The sequence below is a fragment of the Centrocercus urophasianus genome, unplaced genomic scaffold, assembly GCF_019232065.1.
Source record: "Centrocercus urophasianus isolate 14NV4802_14NV808 unplaced genomic scaffold, USGS_Curo_1.0 seq_18, whole genome shotgun sequence".
Taxonomy (NCBI): domain Eukaryota; kingdom Metazoa; phylum Chordata; class Aves; order Galliformes; family Phasianidae; genus Centrocercus; species Centrocercus urophasianus.
Window position 1 is genome coordinate 18,719,831 of NW_024884733.1, and position 27,059 is coordinate 18,746,889.

Genomic DNA, 27,059 nt, shown 5'->3' on the forward strand with positions numbered 1-27,059 from the left:
AATATACTGTAACAGTCCCTTCAGAAAATAACACACAAGTTCTTAATCAGCCCCGTGGCAGCGTATCAAATTTGAAGGACCCTCAAAGCTGAGCATGTGGATGGCATTTCTTCCCTTTATTTAATTTTAATCTTGCCACAAAAATTCTCTTTCCTTCCCCTCATTGTGGTGGCTTATGAAATAGCACAATTTCTAAAAGAAACAAATTTTTATGCCATATCTTCTATGTTAGGATGGAAATTGAGTACCAGAATCAAGCCTCAGATTAGATGGTCACAATTGCTGCATCAGATATGCCAGTGCTAGTAGAAGTGTGTTGAGCGCGTAGTGATTGTCCATCAAGGGTTTGAATGACTTGACTTCTCAAAGTGCTTCAGTCTGAGGAAGTGCTCGGAGGATATACTCTCTAGGAATGCACTTCTACACACAGAAGCAAAAACATAAGTTCTTACATTTCTAGGTTGTGTTTCCCAGAATTACTAGATTTTTTGGGGACAGATGTCAAAGGCATAATTCATGTTCGCATGCAGCAGATTATTTGGGAACTTCTCTAGAAGTATTGTGGATGTCAGCACAGCGAGGCAGTGAGTGTTGCATGTCAGCAGTGACAGAAGGCCACTTCCATAAGGATTTTTACAAGCACAGCATGCAGGCTCTTGCCCATCTCAGACAAAAATGCACAGCTAATGATGGTGACTAAGTTGAAGAGTAGTGTTTTGTACTGAGAATTTGCTCTATCAAATAATTATTCTCTCTTGTAGCTGTTGCAGTTTCCAAGGAAATAAATATGATGCAATACTTTTGGACCAAGCTACACAATACTTTCCAGAACAAAGATTTTGGCTTCTCTGAGTTCAGCGAACTGTCAGGTATGATTGCAATGGCACACAAATCAGTGAGAATAAAAGTGCTTAGCACAAAACTGTACAGACATTATGTCAGATAAAACATCAAAATATCCACCAGGAGGGATTGGAAAACTGTGTACATTTATTTGTATTTTAGAATATCCCAGGCACAATTTTCAAGTACATAGAAGCACATTCTCCAAATGGGAGCAAAAAACTAAGTGTCACATAGCAAAACAATTAGCAAAATATTTACAATGAGTATAAACAGTATGAAATCTTTCTAAGTTTACAGCGCTACCTACTATGAATGCTCTTGTTGGCACTACAAAAAGGCAACCAAAAACCACATGTGATAAGTAGCATAAAAAGAACCTCCTAGTCAGTTTGTTAGGAACTATAGTAGCAACTGTGTAACAACAGAAGAATGCTTGTATCCTGTATGTACATGCACACATACACACATATACTTACGTAACTGCAAGGCCACAAGAAAAAAAAAATCTGGGAAAATTTACGAAGGGAATTTGAGGGGATTGTAGTATATTAAAAAATAGAAAAGGATACTTACTAATGCATGGTAAAACCACATCAACAAGTGGAATCAGGACTGACTCTTCATCAAACTTTCCCTGTTGCATCCATACTGGGATACATAGTCCTATACTACGTTCCTGGCTTGGATGCTTTCTTGGGAGGAGTCAGGATCTCTCATCTCACATGATCTCATATATCAAAGGAAAATGCATATGAGTAGAGGTAATCCATGGAAAGCCTAAGGGGGCTGGAGGAGGTGGGAAGGGCTTTTAATTAGCTGAAAGATGGAATCATAGGACCTTCACTTTCCTGTGGGGCAGCACACTGCAGTGGCACCACTTTGTAAGGTTTGCTTTACGTCATGGAGTGGTCATCAGAATGTGGGTTTGATTTCCATTAAACTACAAGATGTGCTCCAGTCAAGTTGCATTCAGCCCATAGGCAAAACTGTATGATGTGGGCATCAAGTACTTAGCACTAGCAGTTTCAGGCTACAGAACTTATCCAGCTGAGCTCATTTCTCGCTAACGTAGACACAGGCTTTGAAAATAGACAAAGTAACATGAAACAACAAGTACTATAGCTTATATTTGCCATGTAAGAGATTAGTCTTCTTTGTTCTGTCTCACCACTGTCTGGAAAAAAGGCTTTCCCTGTAGACACTCTTCATGTTTGCAGATCTATGAGTGTCTGAGTGAGGAGGGAATAGATGAACAGTCAGAAGAACTGTGAGCACAACATTTTTCTCTCTGTGTGTCTCCTGAACTACTATTTTCAGCAGCGTTATGAAAGAACTACAGGTTTCTTAGTTACTCTTGTGCATGTAGAGTTACTTTAGAGAGATGCCGTAGATTCCCAAAACTTGTAATTGCTGCCCTGCCAACGCCTCAGTGCAAGCCATGTAAATAAAGTCATTTGGTTACACTTAGACATGAGGTTTTTCTTATAGCAGATCACAAAATTGTGGCAGTGAGCAGTGTAGTACATTCACAAAAGCAAGTTTAACTATTTCTGATATTTTAATAGTAAATATTTCCTGACTGGCTTCAGCAATTTGTATACTGCCAGCTGCTAATGGCACTCACAGAGCTCCAGCAAAGTGCTCTGGATGACACATGATGTGGAAAAAAAAAAAAACCCACAAAAAAAACCCAAAAAGAAACAAACAAAAAAAAAAACAACAAAAAAACCTACTTCTGCTGCTTAAACTAAGTCTACACACAACTTACATTATTTATTATAGTGCTGGAATAAAATACATAACATGCTGTCATGCATAATACATGGTAAGAACATGCATTAGTTCAACTTTACAGTACAGGGCCAGTAAATCAGGACAGCAGTGGCAGGTGCTGACAGCTGCATATCTGCCTGAATTCCCAGAAACAGCAGCAAGAAAGAAAAAAAAAAGTAAAATCAGCTGTTTAAAACACTCATGAAATGGTGACTCCTTTTGAGTTAACCTTGCAAAAAACTAACAATACCCAGTGATCTCTTTCCCACCTAGTTTAAAGAAACTGAGTTCAGCACCTGAGTTGAGACCGTGCCCCAAGCAAGGTGACACTGCTAACTTGACAGAGCCCGCTGCTCCTCAGACCTGGGTCAGCACCAGCACTCTGCCATTCCCACAGAAGGTGAGAACAGAGCAAACTTCATGCTGTGCAAATCAACTGGAGAGTGCACGTCATGCAGTGGGACTGGATGAGCCTACAAAAGCTGGGGGAGAGAAGCCAGGGATGCCACACAGATTATTATGTTTTCCACAGAAGCCTTATCTTTCGCTGGGGAAAAATGGTGTCTTTCTCCTTCACTTTGTTTCTGGAGGGTTTGCCTAGAGGCTCTAGCGCAGAACAAACACAAGAGACTTCTGTGGATTATGCAATACAAAACTTACAAAAAGCTTGTTTTTCTCTGTGTCATTAGCTATACACCGAAAATACGCAGAGTAATGTACATGAACCCGGTGGCTGACTATTCACCATATCATTATTCACTCCCCCATGGTTAAGTCACATTCCTCTGTACCCTCTTAGGAACGAAGGAACAGAATGAGACACATCTGCTGAAAATGAAACACTTTCTGCTCGAAAGAGCTAACTATGCCTAGTCAGGAAAAACAGTTCTTTTTTAGTAAATTCACCATTTCCTGATGCACGCTGCACATGGCAATGACCGCAGAGACTTCTCTGTAGTCCTTTGGCACTGACACCAGGGTTTCACTCTGTAGGGTACCCTCAGGTTCATCATAAACAAATCTCAGACTTGCTCAAGCCTAAACACAGAGCCTCTAAACACGTATGCTCTTTCTGAACCACATACTGAAAAAAAATTGTCAGCAACATTTAAGCATCAATATGCAAAGTGGTAAGGGCACCATCCAGTTATAACTCATGAGTGATGACTTCATAAATTTTACCTACCTGGACATTTCTTCTGTTTGAGAACTTGTGATCTGCTGGCTGGCTGCCTTTGTGTACGACCACACTTCTGTCTAAACCTCCAAGTGTTGGATGGTCTCCTCCTTAACATCACTATCTTCACAGAAAAACTGCTTACCAGAGTACTCAGAAGTGCAAAAATTGTACTGGGATTGGTGCACTACTCACTATCTGAACTTGCCAAAATGATTTCTGTTAGTTTTGAAGTCAGCCCTCAGAAATGCTTAAATCAGTGAGTCTTTAACTCACAATTCAAATAGTAACAGGCTGACTTCTTCATCTGTGGTGTTGCTCATACAGAAATTTTGACAACACACAACGTTCCTCTGCCTTTTCCTGCAAGGGCATTTTCTCCTTGGTGGTAATTACCATCAGAGAGAATGGAGCAAATCTAGAGCTAAAGGCATTCAGAGAAACAGAACATCTGGAAAAATACTTGCAGGAGAGATCAAGGGATACTCCTCTCTTGAAGAATTTTGGGGGCATTTTTTAGAAGTTGGAACATCATCTGCTCCTCAGTAGGACTTTTCCTCAATCCTTCCTGCTTACTGATGTACCTGATACAAGGACTCTGCAGATGGAGTTTCCCAGCCCAGATGGGAAGGGAATTTGGCTGGAAACTGCCATTTTCTTTCTGCTAAGAGGCCTTGATAGAAGCAGAGGGAAGTGATCTGGACATCTTCTGGGGATGAAAAGGTTGACGTTATTTTTGCTACATCGTTTTGGAAAAGAAATTCCAGATTTATTTTTTTTTTTCTTTATTCAGTTAATTAACTGTGAATTGGTAATCAGCTGATCAAAAAGATAGAAGAAAATTTCTGCTCCTATTCAAAACTTCTTTTTCTGAAAAATAAAATCAGAAGGTAATGCAACATGAAATGTATTAAAATCTAAACTTTTAGTAAGATGAAGGCTATGGCAAGCTGAGAAAAAATATTTTTTAAAAAGTATTTTGAACAGTCAACTAAATTATGGAAGAAACATCTGGTGACGACTTAGCTGACTAATGGAAAAAAAAATAAACACCAAATTATTTGTAAGTATTCCTCTAATAGCAACAAAGTGAAGATCTATTTTGAAAACTTAAGGTAAACTCCCTGCTTGTTCCATACTCATAACTAGTTCATTAAAACAGGACTGCTTGAATGAATAAGCAATTAGGAACTGATTACATTCAGGTAAATTGTAGTAGGCTTTACTTTAAAGAATTAATAAATGATTCTCAGCTGATGTCGTAACTGCTCTCAGAAGGTGAATCAAGATCTCTTATCATACAGCCACGCAGTGAAATTTTTTCTTCAGTACCACAGTGCTGATTTGTAACAAATTTCTACAAAGTCATTTCTTTGTAGAATCATCTTCAACACAGTGGTCACAGTTCCTTAATCATACAATAAAAATCATGCAAATACGTGTTTAGTTTATGCTAAAGACAGGCTCATTAAAATAATGGAACCGATGTTCATTTACTGTACTGTTAATGAAGTCTGACGCAGTGGTTCTAAAAGCAGATCTCTCACCACAAATCCAAGCCCCTCTACAAACAGGGAGCAACACTTTTACTTTTGGTCTGTGACAACCACACTCTAATGGTCTTCTCAATTTTGCTGTATGTTTTACTGTTCCTAGAGCTATAGTTTTCTTAGATACTCGTAGCACAAGATGTTACTTCATACTGCATGCAAGCATTCTACAAAGAGCTGCAGCACGAAACTCAGTTTACAATGCACTGACAAGCTGTAACTGCCTTAAAAATTTTCTCAGGCTTAAAAACTGCCTTGCATGTGAATGTAACTCAGGCAGAATTCTTACACTGTGTTTCCTGAAGAGAAAGTCTACACTTTGTGAGAATGCTTCCCATGTAAGTCTGTTCAGCCCAACTGCACTCCCTGTGCAGCACTTTCTTTGTATCATTCATTTTGCCCAAACACTTTCTAAACCCAAGTCCAGATCGACTTTTGAGCGCCTCTTCCCACAGGGGGGTTTAGATTGCTCCATGTTTCCCTGTACAAAATGTGGGACATTGTTCCTAATTCCACGTGCCCTGCTTTTTTCAAATCCTGCATTACAATTTCTTTATTAGATTTCTGTCTATCCAGCCATCCATCTGAACTGGAAAAATGAATATGTATATAACAATAAATCTAGCTCGCTGTCTTTTACTACTACAACCCTTCATGCATCCATGACCCTTTCACCACCGGATTTTATCCTGTGGTATATTAGACTATGATTGGTATAAAACTCCAGGGACAAGAAGCAGCCACTTTAAAAGTACTATTTTTATATTAGAGCATTGCCTGTAACCTTCAGATACGTTAGGCATCTCTTCTACAAGGCAGTATACAAATGCAATACATTGCAAATCTCAGTATCTGTCTCAAGAGCTTACAAGAAAGTCAGTCAGTCAGGGAGTAGGAAAACATCATTGTTCTCCTCTTCCAGGCAGGCAGATGAGACATCAAGTCACAGAGGTCTGGGACAGAGTCTGTATTTCGATATAGATATTTATCTGCTATTGTAACAATGGCCCCAGCCTTTGGCATCCAGCACGAACACTTACGGCACTAAACAGTGAAAGATAAGCTATATTAAAAATAAAATCAGTAAGTTACATTTACAAGAGAAAACACAAAGGGCAAGAGGCTTTATAGCTTAGCATCACCTGTCAACAGGAAGAAGAAACCAATGGTCAGAAGGAGGAAAACTGGTAAAGAGACTTTGTTCCCATCCTCAAAGAGTTGCAGCTGATGATGAGAATATACACATGTCATGAACATATAAAATATAGATTTATATGTACAAATATACAATAGGAAATAGTATACAAATACTTACATGTAAAAATATCTTTTTTGCTTTCCCCTTCTCATGATTTACAAAAGCATACAAAGTTTCCTATTGGTTAATGTTAAAGTAGTGAGTAAACCCTGTGTGTTGTGTTCCACACGTAATTCTTTCAAGTGTTCACAGTATTGGCTATTACAGTGTTGAATCTCACATTCCAGATGTTAAAATACTCTTAGGACACATTCTAAACTTAAAGCATTCATTTAAATACCATTTAAATAAAACTCATGGTCATATTACAAATGAATCTGCTGCAGTTGAAAACTTTCTGTGAGAGTAAGCTTGGAAATGCATGTTTCAACTAGAGATGAGTATATTTTAAAATTCTTGAACTGCTTCTCGATGTGTAGATAATACAAAGTGGAGAGTTCTTTCAACTCCATCTGAAGCAATGCAGCTAGGGGAGCTTAGTATTACAAATTATCCTCAGTAGGAAGAAGGACACACAGAGCAATCTGCCATCCAGACATGCCATCACTTTCTTCAAATACCCAACGGACAAGAATAAATGACAGGTACCATTGTTTTTGTGGTAAGAATGAATGCACCATAGCAATCTTTATCAGCAGTGTGCTTTATGGATTCGTATTAATCCTCACAACTCCCTTGTGAGGTAGATGGTATCATCCCCATTTTTTAAGATGGAGAAGCTCGAAACATAAATTATGGTGGCTAGAAGGGAAATACTGTCAATACTGCCTTTGGATGTTGGAGCAACTCAGAGGCATAACTGGAGAAAATGGAGATGCTCATGTGACAGCCTTACTCTAACCAGCTTGGATACTAACAGCAGGTTAGTTAAACCAACAAAAGGTTCAGTGTGGGCTATAAAAGAGAGCCCAGGTCCACACTGCTGGAGCAAAACTATTGGATAGCACTTTCAAAAAACATAAAACACATCATCCAAGATGGTACAGACTGATCAGGATGGAATGAAGCTGCATTTTAGAAGGTATGAATTAATCAAGAACCTTGAGCAAGTAATATTTTCTGATGAGAGAGCTGTGTGCAGTTCAAGAACCACGTTTAGCTCATCTCTAATTTTATCATACACCCAAGTGCTAGCACGTGAAAGTATTGAGATGTTTTTTAACATTTGCTCACTCACAGAAAAGACAACTAGACTTTGGAAGTCCGTATATTTCTTCATATTTCCTTTGTGGAAAATTCCAGCTAATACCACAGGTGAAACTATTTCTGCAGTACTTTTGGAACTGCGATTGAGCCGCAAATATTAATTTTGATTAACTAAGGTGATGGACAAGTTTTAAAGGACAATCAAGTCCCCTGTGTACATCTGCAAATACAGGAAATCTCATCTCTTTTTAACTACTGAAGAAAAATCCAGTTAAAGCATAAAGTGCATTGGATGCAGTAAAACCCTTAGAAATAACAAGCAATGTGTCTGCCTTCCACAGTTTGGTTAACTTTGCTTAACAGCTGAACCTGGTTTTAATTTACTGTTATCCAGGCTGAAAAAAGCCTGCCAGATGTAAGCAAAATTATTGTAAACGGATACAATTTTGTAATATTATGCTATTCAGGGGGAGTTAAGAAAACCAGTATCAAGATACCGTCCAGTTGGGGTGTGTAAATATTATTGTGTGTTTCTTGGCCCATTTAGCAAATACTTTCTTTTCTGTGATAAACCTATGGCCTCCATATGGAGCATTTTCATGCAGAAAGTATTCTTCACACTCATCTCTTCCTGGCTCATAATAATGGTAGGGAACTTTGCGAAAGCCTTCTGACCTAGGAAAAGAAAAGAGAGACTTAAGAATCATTTCCAAGAACATCATTAATATATACTGCACCTGAATTAACTGAAATCCTTTCCATTTATTGGCACTTCAGCTCCTTCTCTAAGGGCTTCAATTACGGCACAGTTTGTATGAATTGTACGTTAGAAACAGAAGCTAAGTGTACCTCTCAGCATACTGCTGGTGTTATCAGTCTGCAAGAAGCTGAGGGGACAGCTCTTCTGGGTGTTACATATTTAGTTCGGCCATGAGGAACTATAAGTCCACAAAGCTCCATTCCTGAAGTGTATTCATTGAGTAGTTCAAAATATTGAAACTAGTCCTTGGACTGGATGAATAAGGTAGTTAGAATCAACTACACTCCAAGTAGGTGATGCAGGCAGAACTGAAGCTTTGAGGAAACCCAACCTTATCTGCTGTCAATAGACTTAAGTGTTATCCACAGCATTAAGTGGTTTTACATCCTGGCAGTGGCAGCTCAGCTGAACTCAGCGAGGACAACTTCAGTTCTGTCACTCCTCATCTCAGGGCACCTAGTGTGTTTTCATAAACAAAGAGCAACATATGTTCATTCCATCTGGATGACTCAGTCAGTAGGATCTGCAAATTCTAAAAAGTCTCTCTCTGCACTTATGATATCCTAATTAAACAGCTGTGACTCAAATGCCTTTTCTGGGAGCTGGTCTACTGGAATGACTGCCACACTGGAGTGATGCAGAATACGAAGTGAGGGTCTGCATGACCTTACTCTAGGAGCTGGGGACCCTCTGCACTGATTATATGCAGGACACGAACCAGCCTGGGTACAGAAAAATAGGCTTAGATTAACATCGTTTATTGTTTATGACATTTCCTGCTTTTGAGAATGAGAAATTGTTTCATTTTATATTTGCTGCCATATACTGTAGGTTCAAGCATTTAACTTGGACTTTTAAAAATAGTGTTTATAGTTATACTTCTGACAATAGAATTAATCCATTGTCACTGTAAGGTCACTAACAGTAGTTGGTTGGAATTTATGTCAGTTTACTGTGATAAAGCCTGCAGGACTTGTTTTATTATCTAATTAGAAACCCCCTACTACTCCAAACAAGCCATATATAAACTAGAAAGTTCAAGTAGGTTGCTCAATGGTGTTAAAATGTAATTTCAGGTAACTATCCAGGGTAATCAGTATCTTTCATTTTCAGGTGCAGTTGGCATACTGAGAACTAGCACATTAGTATTTCTTCTTTAGCAGTAAAGTACATTTTATCAAAATAGCAAGATACTTTATTTCCAGCTAATTCAGAAACTGCAGAAGATCTTCGATTAAAAATAGTTCCTTACGACATCTGATATCGGGTTTTGTAAGTGTTTTTATTTTAATCAACAGCAAATGCCATATCAGTACTAAGTATGCTGACAATATAGCCTCACATCAATGCAAAACACTGGGAAATGGCTGCCTGATCCATTTTTGGGGGATTTATGATATTAAGATCAATTGTGAAATTTTGACAAGACATCAGCATTGTAGATGCATGAAAATAATTTCCTGTGATCTTACTTGCAGTAGGTGTCATTTATCATCCCATAGACGTGAATTCCATAGCAGGCATCCATAGCCAAAATTAAGGTAAACCAACCCGTACTGAGATATGAACCTGACTGGACTCTGTAAAAATACAACGTACAGAAAATAAATTGCAATGAGAAATTACCAACACTTTATCAAAGAAATGTAATCTATTACTTGGGACAAAAGACATTAAGCAACTTGACAGTCTGTCAAAACTACACAATTACTTTGAATTATTTATAGATACACTCTCATTCTTGCCAGCTTGAGGCCTCCAGCTATTGTCCACAGAATAAAAAAAAAAAACCTTCAAAGTTAAAATCTGAAGTCAAACAACGCATCTCCCATTAGACAGAAAATTATTTATTTGTACATCCAAAAGATAACAATTACTAGAGCTTGTAAAATAAGATTATGTTCATCAGAAAGCAAACTACTGGCAGAGCTTGAGTTGCATGTATGTGGGTATTCACCATTCTCTTCCACAAGCAGAGCTTTACATCCCCTGCCTGAAAATTTGCACAGAGATTAAAGCTTTAAAGCCATTTTGGTGGAAAGCCAAATGAATATATGGATAATATAATTAAGAAATATACAAGAAAGTTAGGCTAAACAGGTTATCATGCTAAAGCAGAATGGATGAAAAGCTCAACCTTGCCCTAGGCTTGCTGAGAAGACTCCAAGAGGAGCATCTCCAAAATAGATCCTTCCCCCCTGGCAATCAGCTCTTAAATGGGGTCTAGGAGAGGTGGAGCCAGGCTCCATCCCTTCCAATAGCACAGGTGAATTGCTTTCACCTGTGCCCCCAGGGCTGACTCATTTCTCGCTCAGGTGGTCAATCAGATGCTCAGGCCATGATTCAGCAGTTCCCATACAGCTTTACACAAGCTTGTGCTATCATTATGACAACAAAGCAAAGAGAAAGCACAAGACAGCAGTGCCCAAATTGATAACCTTTGCTGAAATAACCAGTTCCATTAAATCAGGCCAAAAGTATTACCTGCATGAGTGAGAACAAATGACACTCACGGAGTTGACTCACATATTGGCCATGTAAGCAAATGTGTCAAACAAAACATTGTTAATTACAGACCAAATCTTGTTCACTTTACTCACACAAATGTTACTAATGGTGGACAGGGAGTCAGCAAAACTACACATATAAATATATGTGTACATACAAATCTGAGCAAGCAATACATACTGCTTTACCTTGTAAATAAGAACTCAGCACTCAATGTTTACAAGCAGGTTGAAATTCTGCTTTGCACATGTATGGCTTTCAGTTTGTTTGAAATCAATGAAAATCATTATTTTGAAATTATAAATAACTTGTCCAATTTCCAAGAAGTCATAGCCCTAGCTTGAGTTAATAAGTGTGAGAGAACTTGCTATGAGTCAGAGGAGGGGATAATTTAACTTTATGCCATATCTTCCAGCTTTTAGCTCTGGGTACAGCGGGGAGCAGTCTGTTCTCCATCATAAGTTAAAGTAACCTAAGGTTTGCACTCAATTAAGTTTGGCTACAGAAGAACTCCCATGTAGGCCTACGTGCAAATCAGGTTTTCCCAGCAACAATATCTTCTGAAAACATTTTCACCCTGGTGTAGGAATAAAGCCTTCATTTGGAAAAAAAAACTAGATAGATAGATAGATAACATAAAGCAACACTTCCAGCCTATAAATTCTAGCTTTTCTGTGAGACAGATGAAACATCTTTGGGGGTTTCTTCCCAATTCAGAGCATGGATGTGCCTTGGTAACCTGCAGGTAAATCTGCCAGTCAGTAGCTTTTAGCTCAGATTCTCTGTTACTTCCTTGCAGTTTGACAAAATACTAAGAACATGGGTAAAAGTCTACATGTACAACCTTTATAATGACATTTACCTGACGCATATGAGACTGAGATTCAAAGTCCTGCCCTGGTGAATGCTTACTATTATGGAAATTAGACCCCAAGAACTTCACATTCCTAAAGAAACTCTAGCTCTTCAAACAGATATTGTTTCAGTAAAAAACAACTATCTTAACCCCCAGAGAGTTCTTCTTACACAGGAACACTCACACAACTCAAGGCTACATCTTCCATTCCTTGCACATGTCAAGCATTCCTCACAGCTTAGACAGAGTGAACTTCTATTCTTACTCTTTCCAAAAAGTCTTTTCCTTGGGGAAGCTCCTCTGTGGAACTGACTTTATTGAGTAAAGGGCCATTCTGGAAGCAAGAAATAAAGGGTTAACAGTGCTGAAAATGGCCAATGGGAATAGAAGGCAGGGTGTTAAATATTCATTTTTCCTTAGATGGAGACCAATTGTAATTACATTTTTTTAACTTGACATAGTATAGCCTCAAAACTGTACATTTGTTTGTCTGTTCCTTTAGGATCTCCATTTCTTCAAACAGAACGTTTCTCAAAGAGAATTCCCAACCCATTTCATGTTACTTCAGAGTAGCATCCTGCCATGATAAAAAGCTTCATTGCTTCTAACTTGCTTCCTGCTCTTGCACCAGAACACTACCCTTGAACTTTTAAAGCCATTTAAAATCATAATAATCATTTATAAAACACTATGAAGATCAGGATCCTTCCAATAATGGATATTTATTGGAGAATATTATATGACAATAACATCTAAAATTTGCTATACTCAGGAGAAAAACAGAATTTTAAAAAAGAATTAATCAATATTTCATGTCCTGCTTTAACATCATTGAACCTTAGTCCTCTCATCTATATACTACAGTGGCAGAATAAACAAAAACAGGAGAGTGAGTTTCTAGATACCTTCCCTGGGAGATGAAATACATGACAGAATATAGATTATGTGTTTTAAAACAAAGCACTTATATTCCTCTCTTTTTTTTTTTTTCCTCTGAAGACACACAGGAATATGAGGGAATACTCTTAAGCAGTGGGGACTCTGATGATTTGGTAACACCTTAGAATTCAATCTGATACTGTAAACGTACTTTCAAAATTCCAGTGAAAGCAATATTAGAAGTGTGAAAACAATTTTAGCTGTCCTTAAAAAGTCATAAATCTTGGAATACCTTTTAAAATATCATCCCATAAAACTGTACTGCAAAGCAATGTCTCAGCCCTTGCTATTATGCTAACACCATGCATGCAATTTCTTTCTCTACAGGAGAGGTTTTTTTGGCCAGGGCTTTTTGAGTACTATGTGAGAGTTCCTCTTGTTACTGTAATTGCTCTGAAATTTCAAATTTTACTTTTACATTAGAAGTAAAAGAATAGCATACATAGCATCTATGTTACTGCACAAATCTGAAGGTGAAAGAACATTCATCTCCAAATAGGGGAAATAAGAGTTCGCCAAGTGTCATCTGTAGAAGTACAAAAAAAAAAAAAAAAAAAAAAAAAAGCATAGGCAAATCTACTGTGATATATGTGCATGCAGCAAATCCAGAGTTGTTCCCTATGGCTCCGAGTGACTTTTTCTTATACGGTAAAATTAATGGGGCACCAGATCTAGGCAAGAAATTGTCTCAACAGCTGAAGAGAAACCAACGCACTATTTTTCAAGAAACGCATTTAAAAAAGGATGATTTTGCTTTCAAGAAGTGATTTACAGCTGGGTGCAGTAAGAAAAAAGCAATGCTCACAACAAGTTACTTTGTCGGTTTTTGTTGAAAAGGAAAGTTTACTTTGCATAACTCCTACATTACAAGGATTCTTAAAGAAATGTGTTATTGGGATGTAATTTGTTCTGCTAAATATCATCCAGCATATGCTTAACATTAAACAATTGAAAAGACCAATTAAATCAATTTAATTAAGATGCGTAAAACAAAGTATATGCTTGTCTATCTTGCTCTTAGTGAAAGTTTAACTGTTAAACATGTCATTATCTTATCTCATAATATAGAAGTGCCAAGATTACTTGTTATTTGCAAATGGCAAAACATATAGTTTGCACGTTATCTCTGGTTTCTCACAACATGCTAAGACTTTTCTTCTGTATTTTAGAAGAAAATGGTAAAAATATATCCACAATTATTAGATTTGTCATATGTGATACAAAAAATTTTAATTAAAAACAATTTTAAGTGCAGGCAATTAGACAAAGTTCTTTTGCCTCAGCTTTCTGATATTCTACAAAAAGCATATGAAATGGATATAAAGAAGATGGAGTACAGAATGCCTCATAAAAATACTGCAGACTGAAATTCATCTTGACACCTATAACCATGCTTTGATGTCGGATAAACGAAGGAAAATCTGGTTCTTTCTTTCATCAGAGGAAAATGAAGGTATATTTTTTTAATGCTCAAGTGCATGTGAGTTCAAATTGGGTAAAATTTTTGCTGTCACTTGAGTTCTGATTTTACCATAAGATTCCAGGAGGCTATTTTCTTTATTCGGTTGTCCCAGGCCTTTTATGCGGACAATCAATTCTAGCTCTATGGTTCAGTGGATTGTAATTTCCAGTGAGGAGTTTTGTGTTAAAATTTAAAATTGAAAAAAAAAAAAAAAGTTTGTTAAGGTGGAGACAATCAGTAGAAAATTTCATGTCAATCTGATTCCAGAAAATTATTTAGGAGCTTATTTTTTATTCTTTCCTCGGAGAAACCAAAGAGCACAGAAGGTCAGTAGAGAGTGTTAATTAAGGGGAAAATCTAAGAGATTTCGGACTTCAAGAAGCTATTAAGCAGCAGCCAAAAGTATCAACTAGACAAGTTTTTTCCTCGTTTCAAAATACTGCAGTAAAATGGAATTCAACAATGACAGATTGAAATGACAAGATTCTTCAGGCCAATTAGTTGACGAAAACACATCTTTTCATAAGTGCTGTTTAGAGACTCGGATCCTCAGTTGACCCGCCTACCAAAACTACTGAATCATCAGCAGTTTTACTTATAGCAGCTCGTCAGGCCCTGGATTAGTAAATAAATAAAGGTATTAGTTTAAGCAAAGAGACGTGTAATGCAATCAGTAGAGGCTTAATAGCTTGAGAGATCCTTCAACACTATAAAAGATTTGGAGAAAATGGTTTAAAACAAATAGAAATATTTTCAGTAATGGAGTCGATGTTTGTTTGAAAGCTGTTCAGGTAGATACGGCCACGGCACTTCTGGATTTCTTCCTGCAGGGCATCAAGATCCCGTTAAATTTCTGGGAGCAGTGCGTGTGCTCTGGCTTTGACTGGCACTGCCACTCAGGGTGAGTGACCCTCAGGAGTGAGGGGCAGAGTGCTTATCCTTCTGTCCTCCCCTGTTGAAGACTTCCAGCTCTCTTTCTCCTAAGTTAACAGTAGGTTTCTGAATAACAGTATTTCCTTACAACTCAAGACAACGGAAAATAATTATCTACTAGGACAAACTGATGATCCATTACTCAATCCTATGCTAACCAAATTAACGCTGCCATTGTACTTATCTTGATTGAGATTTCTGTTATTTTTGTTTGTTTGTTTTGTTGGTTTTGTTTGTTTGTTTTCTGAAGGAGCTCTGAATGAAACTGCTGAACAGCTCTTCTTTGCCAAATTAAACATTTGCACTCCCCATGTCAAAGATTTGGTCTTTGTCTTTGCAAGAGTGGATTTGCATCTATCTGAGGTAACAGACAGAATGCCCCCACCTCGGAGAGAATAGCAATGTTCATTTTCTATGCACCTCTTCTTTGAGAAGAATATATACTTCTCATGCCAGAAAGCTGTTAGAAAGGAAATAAATCTAGGACAGGAGAAGGCTAAGACTCTAAATGCTGAAAAGCATTAGCAATTGCCTAGATTTAATTCTGTTTTCTGTATGACTCGATGCTTTGTTGCTAATAATTTCATTATATACATTCTGCAGAAAAAATAGCACAAGAAGAGCAATGAGCCAGGCACCAGCACAGAGAATTGATTTCACTTGGTAAAAATGGTTGCTGTTTCTGCATTACAAAGATACCTGTTAGGCAGCCGTTTATCATAATTATTCATTCTTCTGCACGTGTGTGTGTGCACGCATGTGTTTGCTTTGCATTCCTAACGATGCAGGACATCTAATAATAAACAGCCATGCCCCTCAAGCAGTGAGCAGGCTGTCTCACACATTCAAAGGCTCACATGGTGCTTCGGGTCATTCTGAAAAGTGAAACATTTGTATGTGGACAGATGTTTTATTATCCATTGTGTATGGTTTCATGCAAAGCTTAAACAAGTGTAATGCATTATGAACAGCACAGACCACATTCCAGATTCAGAGAGTGACTATGCCCAACATGACGTATGTGGGAGTGGAAACGTGATGCCCACCTGCATGCCCAAAGTCTTGGCAGACCATCCTTACATCCTTACAGTGAATCCTGAAAATAAACTGCAGTCAGGTTGCATACTGTCCGACTGATCTACAGAAAATGTAGATCTTCTATCTATATTCATGTTATACTGACAGAACATAGAGGACGAGGGCAAGAGTCCATCTCAGTTGAATTTGCTATGAGTACACATGAAAAGGTGACTCCTGGGTCACAAACCAGCCCAGGAGAATTGAAAAAGAGATGTAAAAATTAATTCCAATGTCAAAATGGCCTTGAAAAAAGACAGAAGGGATGCTGCTGAATTAGAATTAGAATTAGGGAGGAATGTGTTACTGCAACAACTGAAATCCACACAGCATCTGCTTTGGTCAGTGACTTATGCATATAATTCCCATCTTTGTGCTGTGTGTAATATTTTTTTTCTTTCCTCTCTTTCTCTGCTCTACTCAATAAACACATGGAAACCTGGAACAAAGGAGGAAAAGAAAAAATCAGCATAAAGAAATTGACTTCTGCTGCTCAGGTTTCTGTATTTTCCTTATTTTTGATTTCTTGACCTGACTTTGATGCATCTCAGCTCAGCTGTGAACTCAAGCAGCAAAAGAAGGAAGTTATTTCACCCAGGCAGAAAGGACTCCTTCAGACACCTGTGCTGCTGAGCTGAAAGGAGAAAAGGACAATTCCTGTTTATCAGTAATAACTATGGAGGTCTAACTTGCTGCAAAGTGCACAGGGAAGGACCTAGACTAATGAACTAGTCTAGAAGCTAGATTAATGTCTTCCTTTCAATATATATGTACTATTTTCAAGCTGATTCTCTTACTGCAAAGCCTGTGCTAGTCTTTTCACGTTGAGTGGCACTCCCTGAAGAGAACAAGAATTGCTAACTAAATTTCTTACAGCTGTTGAGCTTCTGCAGCCCATACTTACTCTTCAGATACAAATTGCGATGTCGGTGCAGAGCACTTACAAAACAGTAAGCCATACTCTTAGAGCCAACAAGATACTATTTTTCTGTACAAACAGACCTCAAATTTCTTTTCTTCTCCACTCTCATCCCTCATCCCACCATTTCCAGAAAAACATATTACCTTGATTTCTTTTGAACACTTGTCTTCATTTCCATTTCATAAGTGGAACATAAGAAACTGTGGTCTGAGGCACAGCTGATGCCATTGCATGTGCTCAAGCTATTAGTAAAAGATGTCTTTTGAAAGTGCCCTGCTTGCAGCTGCCACCTGGGATCAGAAGTCAAGCTGTTCATGCATGATTACCAGTAACCTAAGCCCACAGGAGGTGTATGGTGCAGAAAGAGAACTTGAATTGCATGGCTCTGCATATCTCCATTAGCACTTGGATTTACTTGACAAGAAAGTAGATGATTAAATAGGAAGAGATCCATGTGTTTGATGTCACTGAAAAATTGATCAGTAATTTTTTCTTTAAGTTTTTTTTTTTTTTTTTAAATTATTATACTAATAAGTATCACAACTATACAACTATATTTATAAAGACAGGAAGCTGACAGGAAGCTAAATTCACATCAGCATATTTGAGAGCCAAGCTGTTGGCATCCTTATATGGTCATTTTTCTCTTTGGAAATCACCTGAGTAAAATTCACTCCACTCTGAACTCATCAGGAAAAGTAGCTATTCTGTTCTATGCCAGTTTACAGCTTGCTCTACAGTACAATTAGTTATGCTTGCAGGGACTGAAGCAAATGGGATGTAGTGCCAAATTCCCTTGACAATACTCAATCATGCAAGTTAGTTGTGGTACCAGAGTATCCTCCTGTCCCACTACTCTTCACTTTCCATTCATTTGGTCAAAGCCTTCATTCAAAACAGCTCATCTCTGATAACTGGTGACCTGGGAATTGATGGCTGCAGCCTTGGCACTGATTTCATGACTTCTGTAGGGCAGCTTTAGTCGTTCTTCTCTTCATCAGAAACCCGCAGCCAGTTTGGTGTGCGCTGGTTTAGCATTTTCCCATCACACTGAAGGGAGTGGAGAAGGATTTAAATTTTCATTCTTTGTAACTAAAAATGAATCAAACTCAGAAGTATGTCAAGTGGAAATAAAACAACCAGCCCACAACACTGGCTTTTTCCTGTATCGACATTTAAATCAACACTTGCTATCTTGAGTCTGCACATTATTCTCCAGGGAGGATGTAAACTAAACAGAGCTGCAGTTAATCCAGAATCCCCGAAGAGAATTAATTAGGCAGGCTTTCCCACCCTTTTCTTTTGGTAATAAGGGACACTTACTACTCCTAGCTGCATATTTTAGTGAAATCTGTTGTAGGTGAACACAGAAGAAATTTCTCAATAGCTCTTATCTTGTCAAGACAAGAAACCGAAGGGAGTTCCTCTAACCTTGGCTGAAAGCAGCATGCATTTTTCATAAAAACAACTTCTATTAGGTTCTCTATATTGAAAACAAAAAGTTAGAGACAACTTTCTAAAGGTGCACCTTGTAAGTCTGTGATATTGGAATGGGAACACAGGCTATTATGATGGTATTTTGTTTTATTCCTACAGTGAAAATAAAAGCTAGCACAAGACCGTACCCTAATTCTGTTCATCCAAGTGGGGAAGACACTGCACCCAGTGGTACCTAAGTATTAATTTAACATTCATGCTAAAGTCTCCCCACCAAGTATAGCAGGCAAAATGCAAGACCTTCTACTCCTGTTCCACAGGGACTCCCTACAATAGTGTATTACAAAGCCACATTTAATAAACTCAAATCAGGAACTACAAAGAATGAATTGTGTTCCCTACACTGCCTATTTGTACAAGCCAAAAGATCATTCTAGGTTATGGAACATCAATATTTTTAGCAAAAAATGAAATCTTCAATCCAGACAAATTATTCTGATGTAAAAAAAAGGAGTTAAAAATAGAACCTGTGTGGATCTGACTTATAATTCAAATGCAAGAGGCCATAATGTACCTCATCAGTCAAGCTTTGAAGATGAACTGCTAATTAACACAGATGTTACCTTCCCCTTTACTACTATAACTTTCTCCAGATTAACTTTTTCCTTAACATAGAAAAGGAAAATAGTATTTCTTTTGTCTTTCTTTTTAATGTAAACTTTAATAAAACACACCCATACATAGAAGTATCACACTACTCTTTAGTTATCAATGTTGGGATCTCATTTTATTCTGCTTTCTAACAAACTCACCTCTGTCCAATTACCTAGAAAGAAGCAAACAATCCTAGCCTCTGAGCTACTGAAGCATCTCCTTCCTTCTCCACAGCTCTGTCTGCAAAGCAGCTGATTTTCTGACGGGCACCTCTCCACAGTGCTCATTGTGATGGAAGATGTAGAGGTCTAATTAAAGGTTCATTTGAAATATAAGGTCCCAAACCCTCACAACGTGCAAGATTAGATTTTTGTCTCTTCCATTCTGTTCAAGAACCACTGTGTTTACGCAATAGGGTTGTCTGGAGACCAGATGCCTGCAGCCATTGAGGTGAGTATTTACCTTCAAAGCAGCATCTTGATGGCAGACAAGACAGATTAGGTAGAACAGATAAAGAACCATGCATTTTTTTCCTCAGACATTTATACTGCAGAAAGTATGACACAGCAAACTATTTAGAGAAGTAAAATAACGCCACAGAGAAGCCTATAGGAAAAGGACCTATGGATCAGGGTAGATTCCCATCTAGTCCACTTTGTTGTTCCCCCAATATCGAACAGAATATTTTCCCCCCATACTCACTGAATAGACTACAGGAAGGTAACTGAGCAACTGTACAAATGGAAGCTGGGACAAATGCTCTATAGGATTTTTACTGTTTCCCTGCGATTAACTGAAGTAGCAAACTTCTAGTTAGTTTTCTGAGTCTCACCAAATCTAGCTTTTTCATCATATAGGACTAACCATCTAGCCAGCTCACTGTCAGTAAAAGCTAATGCCAAATTATCAAATATAGTAAAGAGCTTAATTAGCTAGTGACTTGACATTTTCTTGTAAACAAAGTGATGAGGACAGTCACAAAGCCAGATAGTATCCTCTGCTTTATAAATAAATACTCTGATTACTGCACAGCACAATATACTGCTCTAAGTGACGTCCTATCTTTAGTGATTCTTGGTATAAAAAGTTAAGATTCAGATACATTGCCACTGTGCAGGCAAAAAGCTCTTCACAGTGCTGCACACCTGACAGCATACATTATAAGAGACTGATGCTGTTCTCTGGATATCAAAGCTCAGGACATCAAAGTTTACAGAATTCATATCTAGATGGTTTTCATTACAAACATTAGAAGAAGCTAATTCACTACAACTACAGACTACAGCCCAGTTACACATGAATCCAGACCATATTTATTTGGTATCAAATTGCAAAATTCAAAACTGCCAAAAATTGATTATGTAGTTATATTACAGAGAACCTCAGGTAATACTAATAGCTGCATTGCTGGCAGGAATACCAGCTTAAAAATTAACAGTTCAATCACACACAGTATAGAGATAGCATCACAATTAGCTTTACAAAACAACATCATTCTTTATGAGTCTTTTTCTTTTCCTCTTCATGCTATTTGCCTGATAAGCCCTTGCCAACAAAGACATTATACTAATTACAATTAGTTATACAAAGTGTGGGACAACTGAAATGATTTATTGATTTTTCCTCACAAAATAAACCTTATTAGGAATTCCAAGTGTACAGGAAGGAGAAGCCCCAGATGGCATGTTTACTCCAACATGTATGAATGTGAACAGGTGTATATAGAGGCACTCAATCCATTTAAAACTTTCATCTTAAAATAGTTGCCTGGAAAAATCTGTCTATGGTAGATTCTAAGCAATTAAACAGCGTCTATTGCAACTACTAGATACTTTGTCCTCAGTCTTGACAAGGGAAGGTAAGGTAGTTAGGCAAAATATATTTCTTCTTTTTCTTTTTTTTTCTGGTCTGCAAGTCAGCATTATCTGATTAGGTCTACTTCCTACGGCTTGTTCAGTCTCGCTTATCAGACATGCTGGAAAATATTTCCAATAATAAGCCACCAGAAATCTGCCTTCATATCTGGTATCGGGCTACATATAACAGAGATCTTTTCATTTTAGTTTTAAAGTATTGCTCCATTCAACAAGCCGACTGCTGGCTGACACACAATCTAACCTAAAGGCTATGGATCAGCAAGTAAATGCAGAAATTCTATTAGTTTTCAGACCTGAGTTTTACGCCTTTCATTTCAAATGAAATCAAAATCCTACACATGAATAGGTAAAGCACAAAGTAAAGATCCTTTCTTAAAACCATCCATTACTTATTACACGAGAGCGAGGAAGAAAGCAGTTTCTGCATCTTGTAGATACTGTATTTCTTGTGCTCAGTGACTCTAGCAAGGCTGCTAAATAGCAGACATAAAAGAGATCCATTCTGAAGTAAAATTAAAACCATGAAGAACGATATATTATGCAATATGAAATCTTGCAGAGGCACAAAGGCAGGCACATGCTTCCTATTAACAAAACCTCTCTAAGCTTGCACAGATAGGACCTCCTTACCCTACTCCTGAATTTAAAAGTCGTAAGAAAACTTCTCTATGCTTGAGGGGTTTGGGAAATAAGCACCTTCATTTAGACTAAAGAAATAGCCCAGAATGTTCATGAAAAAAAAAAAAAAATTTTAAACCCAAAGAAAAAACAGCAAAAAGGATTTTATTCTTTGGTTCCTTCAGTAAGCACATGTACTTTTGACATGTAGTCAGATTGCCTACTCAGCTTTAAAAATAACTACAAGACAGAGACTGATGAGTGACTGACATCTGCCTCCATTTTACTATTTGCTCTAAATAGATAAGTTCACTAGAAATTCTCCAAGCACAAGCATCAGCACTTTGGCACAGTATACAGCCAAAGATTAACAGCAGAGGGTACAACTCACTTCTGGTATGGTCTTGCAAAACTTCACTGAAGTCACTGGAACAACCTCTTCCAACCCAGCTTTGTGGCTTCTAAATCTCTAGATTTCTTTACTATATACACCATTCCTATGTAATTATGCCATACATTGTTTTCCACCAGAAAGGTCAATGATGATTGTCTTAGTGAATGAAAATCCATGGTGATTACCTTATCACAATTACCATCACACTGGCAGTTGGGTTTTTTGCTGTATGTCTCATTGTGCACATCCAGTTAAATAAATTGCTCCATGGTTTTGCTATTTATTCAAAAAACTCTTAAGAAAAGCATGACTTTTTCTACTTGGAAAAATTAGACGTAATGTCTGTCATTGAAGTATGGCATTAAACAGTAAAGAAATCATCTTGTTAGGCTCCTTCATTCTCATTATAGAAGCCTTTTTACATTTTTTATTTGTATTCTGTGCTTGTATTTCATCTGTTTTCCTTTGACAACAAGTTTGATAGCCTCTCGTTTCATTGTGCATGATGCTATTTTATGGCTTGATGATTACAAGTAAGCTGGTAATTCCTTACCACAGCTCATAGCTATTATGATACTAGTCCAATGTCTGGATTTTCCACCACAGTTCTCAGATTTTCCCCAAGAAAGGGAGAACTGCAGCTGTTACACAGAAAACCCTCTGCAGTATAAGAAAATTTCACTCTATGTGGTCAGTTGAGTCAAGAAATGTTACCCCAACTGGCTTCTGATAAAAGCAGACAGAAGCCTCAAGATGCCACAGCCAGGTCCAGCTCATTTAAGTTCAATATGCTAACTACATAACAGCTTACAAAATAATAATAATAATAATAAGCCATGATTTTCTTTTATCTTACAGAGGGTGATAGTGGAAAGGCTGGTTTTCTAGCCCTTTTGAAAGGTATATGCCAGTTATAATGCAGAAGAACTTTTGACAAGGAAACAGAGCTCTGTTCATCCAAAGGCTTCAAAACAGTGCTTCAAAACTGAGATGTTGGTGTATGTTAAAATCAGGGTTAAAGAACGCTAATACAAATATAAATAGTCTCTATTGCTTATGTAGTTCATTTTGCTCCGAAGGTTCTTGGTAGACAAACACACCCATACACATTCAGCCACTTGGGGTGTGCAGAAGCTGTATAATGGTGAAGCAGTGATTAAGGATGAATTAGGACAGGGATAAAGAACTATGGACCAAGAAAACTCCTCAACAAAATGGAAGATGCTTGTGCAATGCTGGCAAAAGAGGAACACTGATATAGAGCAGTATCCTAATGCACTCTTGAATTACCTTGCAAATCGCTCATCTAAGTATTGAACAAATCTGACTACGTTTAACTTTAGATCTGATGCGATCAGGTTGTATGGCTGTAGGTTTGTGATAAGAAGCCCAGGGTTAGAAAGAAACTGCACACCTCAGAAATGCAAAAAATAGAAAATCCACTACCCTAAACTATTCATATGGAAATTATTCAATATAAATAGCTAATTTCTACTTAAGCTGCTCCTATAATTATCTATAACCATCTATCATTATGAAAACTACATGGATACACAAATTATTACCATATTAAATAATGCAGGCATCTGACATCTTGTAGGTTTACTAGCATTGCTCAGGCCTTTGCTATTTTAGAGTAACATCATTATTCTTTATCCTTATGCTGTAGTATTGTCATTATTCTTCCATATTCAGCACACTTTGTCATGCACTACCTCTGCAGATGTATATGCAATACTCACAGATTAAGCTAACTGATTTACTGATACCATAGACACACATTGCAATGAGATCTGTCACACGTATTCCTTACACTTACAAGAAGCAGCAAATGAGTTATCTTTTATATACTTGAGGATCACACTTTGTAAATGTTGAATGATTTTAGTGGTGACATTATGATTTTGTTTTCCTTCAATTTGTTCCTAACAGGATGGAAGAAATAAAAATTTACTGGTAGGAGTGAGAATATAAATTAAACTGTTTTATGAAAGCCATTCCTTAAAATGATTCAGACAATAAATTTCAACAATCATTCATGTTCAAAAGCTCTTCTACCTGAGAACAATACAGGTGAAGAAAGAAGAGAGAACATCTTCAGCTGAGAAGATGCAAGCTTGCCATTGACTTTTGTAAGCACCACCAGAGGGCTGCTCTTCAAATGGGGAGCTGTCACTTCTCCTATGGGCCCCGAGTGACACTTTGTCTTGTTTTACCTGCACGCAAAGAATTAGAAACCAGGCTCATTTTCAAACACAATGGAATAAGTTGTCCATTTCTGCTTCACAAACTGTGAGGTAAACTAGACAGGCTCTATAACCTTTAAATTGGGTTTATAGAAGCTGTTAGAAGCACCTGGAGTGGAAGAGGTTTGTACAGCATAGTGTTTGAAAAGATGCTAGATATTATCTCACCTCGTCCTGAACTACCACAGAAAATGAACACATAAGGCAAACCTCATTTTCCCTAGGAAGGGGGCTTTTAGCTTTCTAGAGACTTTTGGTGTTTACCTTTAAGAAGAATCTCTGAACAAAGGCATAACAAATGCAAAATTATCTCCTTTCTGTAACTTATATCACTAGTGCATAAATTTCATGAAATGCAATTCTGTATTGCATGAGTGCATGAAAATTAAACATGGGGGAAAATGGATTTTACACTGTTGTCTGGAACTGAAACATACATTGCTTAAATGCTCTTTTTAAGCAGTTTAATAACGAACATAAGTGAGACCTCAGCATAACACAAGGTATTCAAGGGTAAAAACTACCATTTAAGAAGCCAAAGGGCTGAGACTCAGGTGAACAAAGTTAGGTCTATATGGCTCAATTAAATCTATGCTGGGCTTACTTAACATCTTCACTAAAGCTCAGCAGCATGTCACCCACTGCCTGAATGTTGCTATGTGCTGGATGATGTTACCTCTCCAACTGTTTGTCACCACCAAACGAGTGGAAGTTACTGAACCCACAGTTCAGTTCAGAAAAATACACTCAATCCAGGTCCTAATCATCTTCAAGCAAAATAAGTGAACTGGGCTAAGTCATATGTGCTGCAAGCACAACAGCAGGTAGCTACATTCACACCACCACAGGAACCTCCAGTGAACGGGCTGACAGAAGCAGTTAGGAAATGGCTGAGTCTTACAGCAGTCCAGCCAGGAGTCCATGTCTCAGCCCTTTGGGAATGTGCATTCTTGAGATGTGATAGAGCAGCTTCCAAGTATTTTAATAGGAAATTGGGAAAGTAAATGCACCCGAGGATGGAGAGCAAAATATCTGATATTTTGATTTTGGACAAGTAATTGATTTCAAAAATACTTTGTGACCATAAAGACAATTATCAGAATCACATCTTTTTCAAGTATGCATTGAAATATGCCTAGTATCATCATACAAAGATTATCATAGCAATGGTAACTGCTTTGCCACTCCAAAAATCCACTCCAGGAGCCTGAATAGCAGACCAAATATCATTCAGCTCATCTCTTTGTATCTTTTACCTGACAGCACACTGTTATTTACCTGAACAGTGCTCATAACCAACCACAATTCTAGTATTACACAATGTGACAGAATATTGCTAACTTGAGAGAAGACCACTAGGGAACTACTTGTCCTTAAGCAAACAATGGTGAGACCTTTGCAATATTGTGCCTTAGGTGCTTAGCTGTGTTCAAAAATAATCGTGAGGGGAGGCAGCAAATACACTTGACAGAGAGGTGAGGTGAAGGCTTTCATTAACAGCAGCTAGATGAATGCACGTTCTAAGTCATTTATCCTTTGACCTATTTGTTTAAAGAAAAAGATTCAATTTTATTTAGTTAGTTAATTAATTATTTAATTATTTATTTGCTATAAGAACAAAGGTGTGAGATTATTTATGTTCTTTGAGATCTTCCCTTGGGTTTGGTCTGGCATTACACTGTAGTGTGGTCATGTATAAATGATGCTGGCTTCAGCTGCCAATGTACTAAGAGTTGACATTTGCACAAAGAATTATGAAGTTACCTTAAACGTAGTACTATGAAAGGAGTAGAAGCCTTTCAGATTCTGTTCAGTTTACTGGGAGAATGAACACATGTAAATTCAGTATGCATTCTGACTTATTAAATGAAGGACACACAAGTTATCAGAGATACCCAAACAGCTTCCTCTTGCTCCCATTGAAATCAACTGCAGTGCTTATTGTCTTCACATTCATATGATCAGTCCCACAGGACCAGCAGCAAATCAGCTAAAGATAAATCTAACTCTCAATCATTTTAAATATGCACAGTAGACTATAGGACAACAGGAAGGCAATGTATTTGGTAAACACAATTTGCACAAAACAACAGCTAAATACAGCACACTCCACAGGGTGTAGGCAGGTATTTACAATATGACCAGCTGTGTACAATTTTGCCTTGCTTTTCTTGAATGTCACTCTTACAGGTGGGAAAAGTGCCAGTAATCACACGGTTGTGATGGAATAGCAATTGGAGATGCCTGTTTAGATAGAGAAAATCGCTGTCTGCTTCTTCCCTTGAACTTCAAGCAGACATGATGGACCTGATGACTCCCTAGGAGGGAGTGCAAATTTCATAGCTCATCAGAAATAATGAAGGGGATATATGCTCAGTTTTGGTACGAAAAGAAAACCTTCATCCTGGTCTTGGATGAATACAGAAATTTTTGAATTAAAGAATTTCCAATAAAATTAAACTCTGGTAAACCCTCTTTCATTGTGCTTCATTGTACAGACTATTCTTCCACTGAATGCATGCTTGAAATATGGAGGAACTGACTTTTCAGAGTGTGTTCTTCATCAGCTGAAATTCTTTCATGTTTGTTTTCTCAGCCAACCCTGCACATTTCTCTCACTAACGAG

The 27,059-nt window shown here is 37.7% G+C and overlaps 1 protein-coding gene across 1 annotated transcript in view; it reads right to left on the reverse strand.

The window, feature by feature from the left end:
* Positions 1 to 990: 990 nt before the first annotated feature.
* The window catches only part of ST6GALNAC3 (ST6 N-acetylgalactosaminide alpha-2,6-sialyltransferase 3), a gene marked incomplete at its 5' end in the record, with an annotated part of 115,795 nt that continues 89,726 nt past the window's right edge, over positions 991 to 27,059 (reverse strand). Inside the window, 2 exons of the mRNA XM_042820106.1 lie at positions 991 to 8,425; positions 9,983 to 10,090. Coding sequence (XP_042676040.1) covers positions 8,239 to 8,425; positions 9,983 to 10,090 — 295 coding nt within the window. The remainder of the gene's footprint in view (positions 8,426 to 9,982; positions 10,091 to 27,059) is intronic.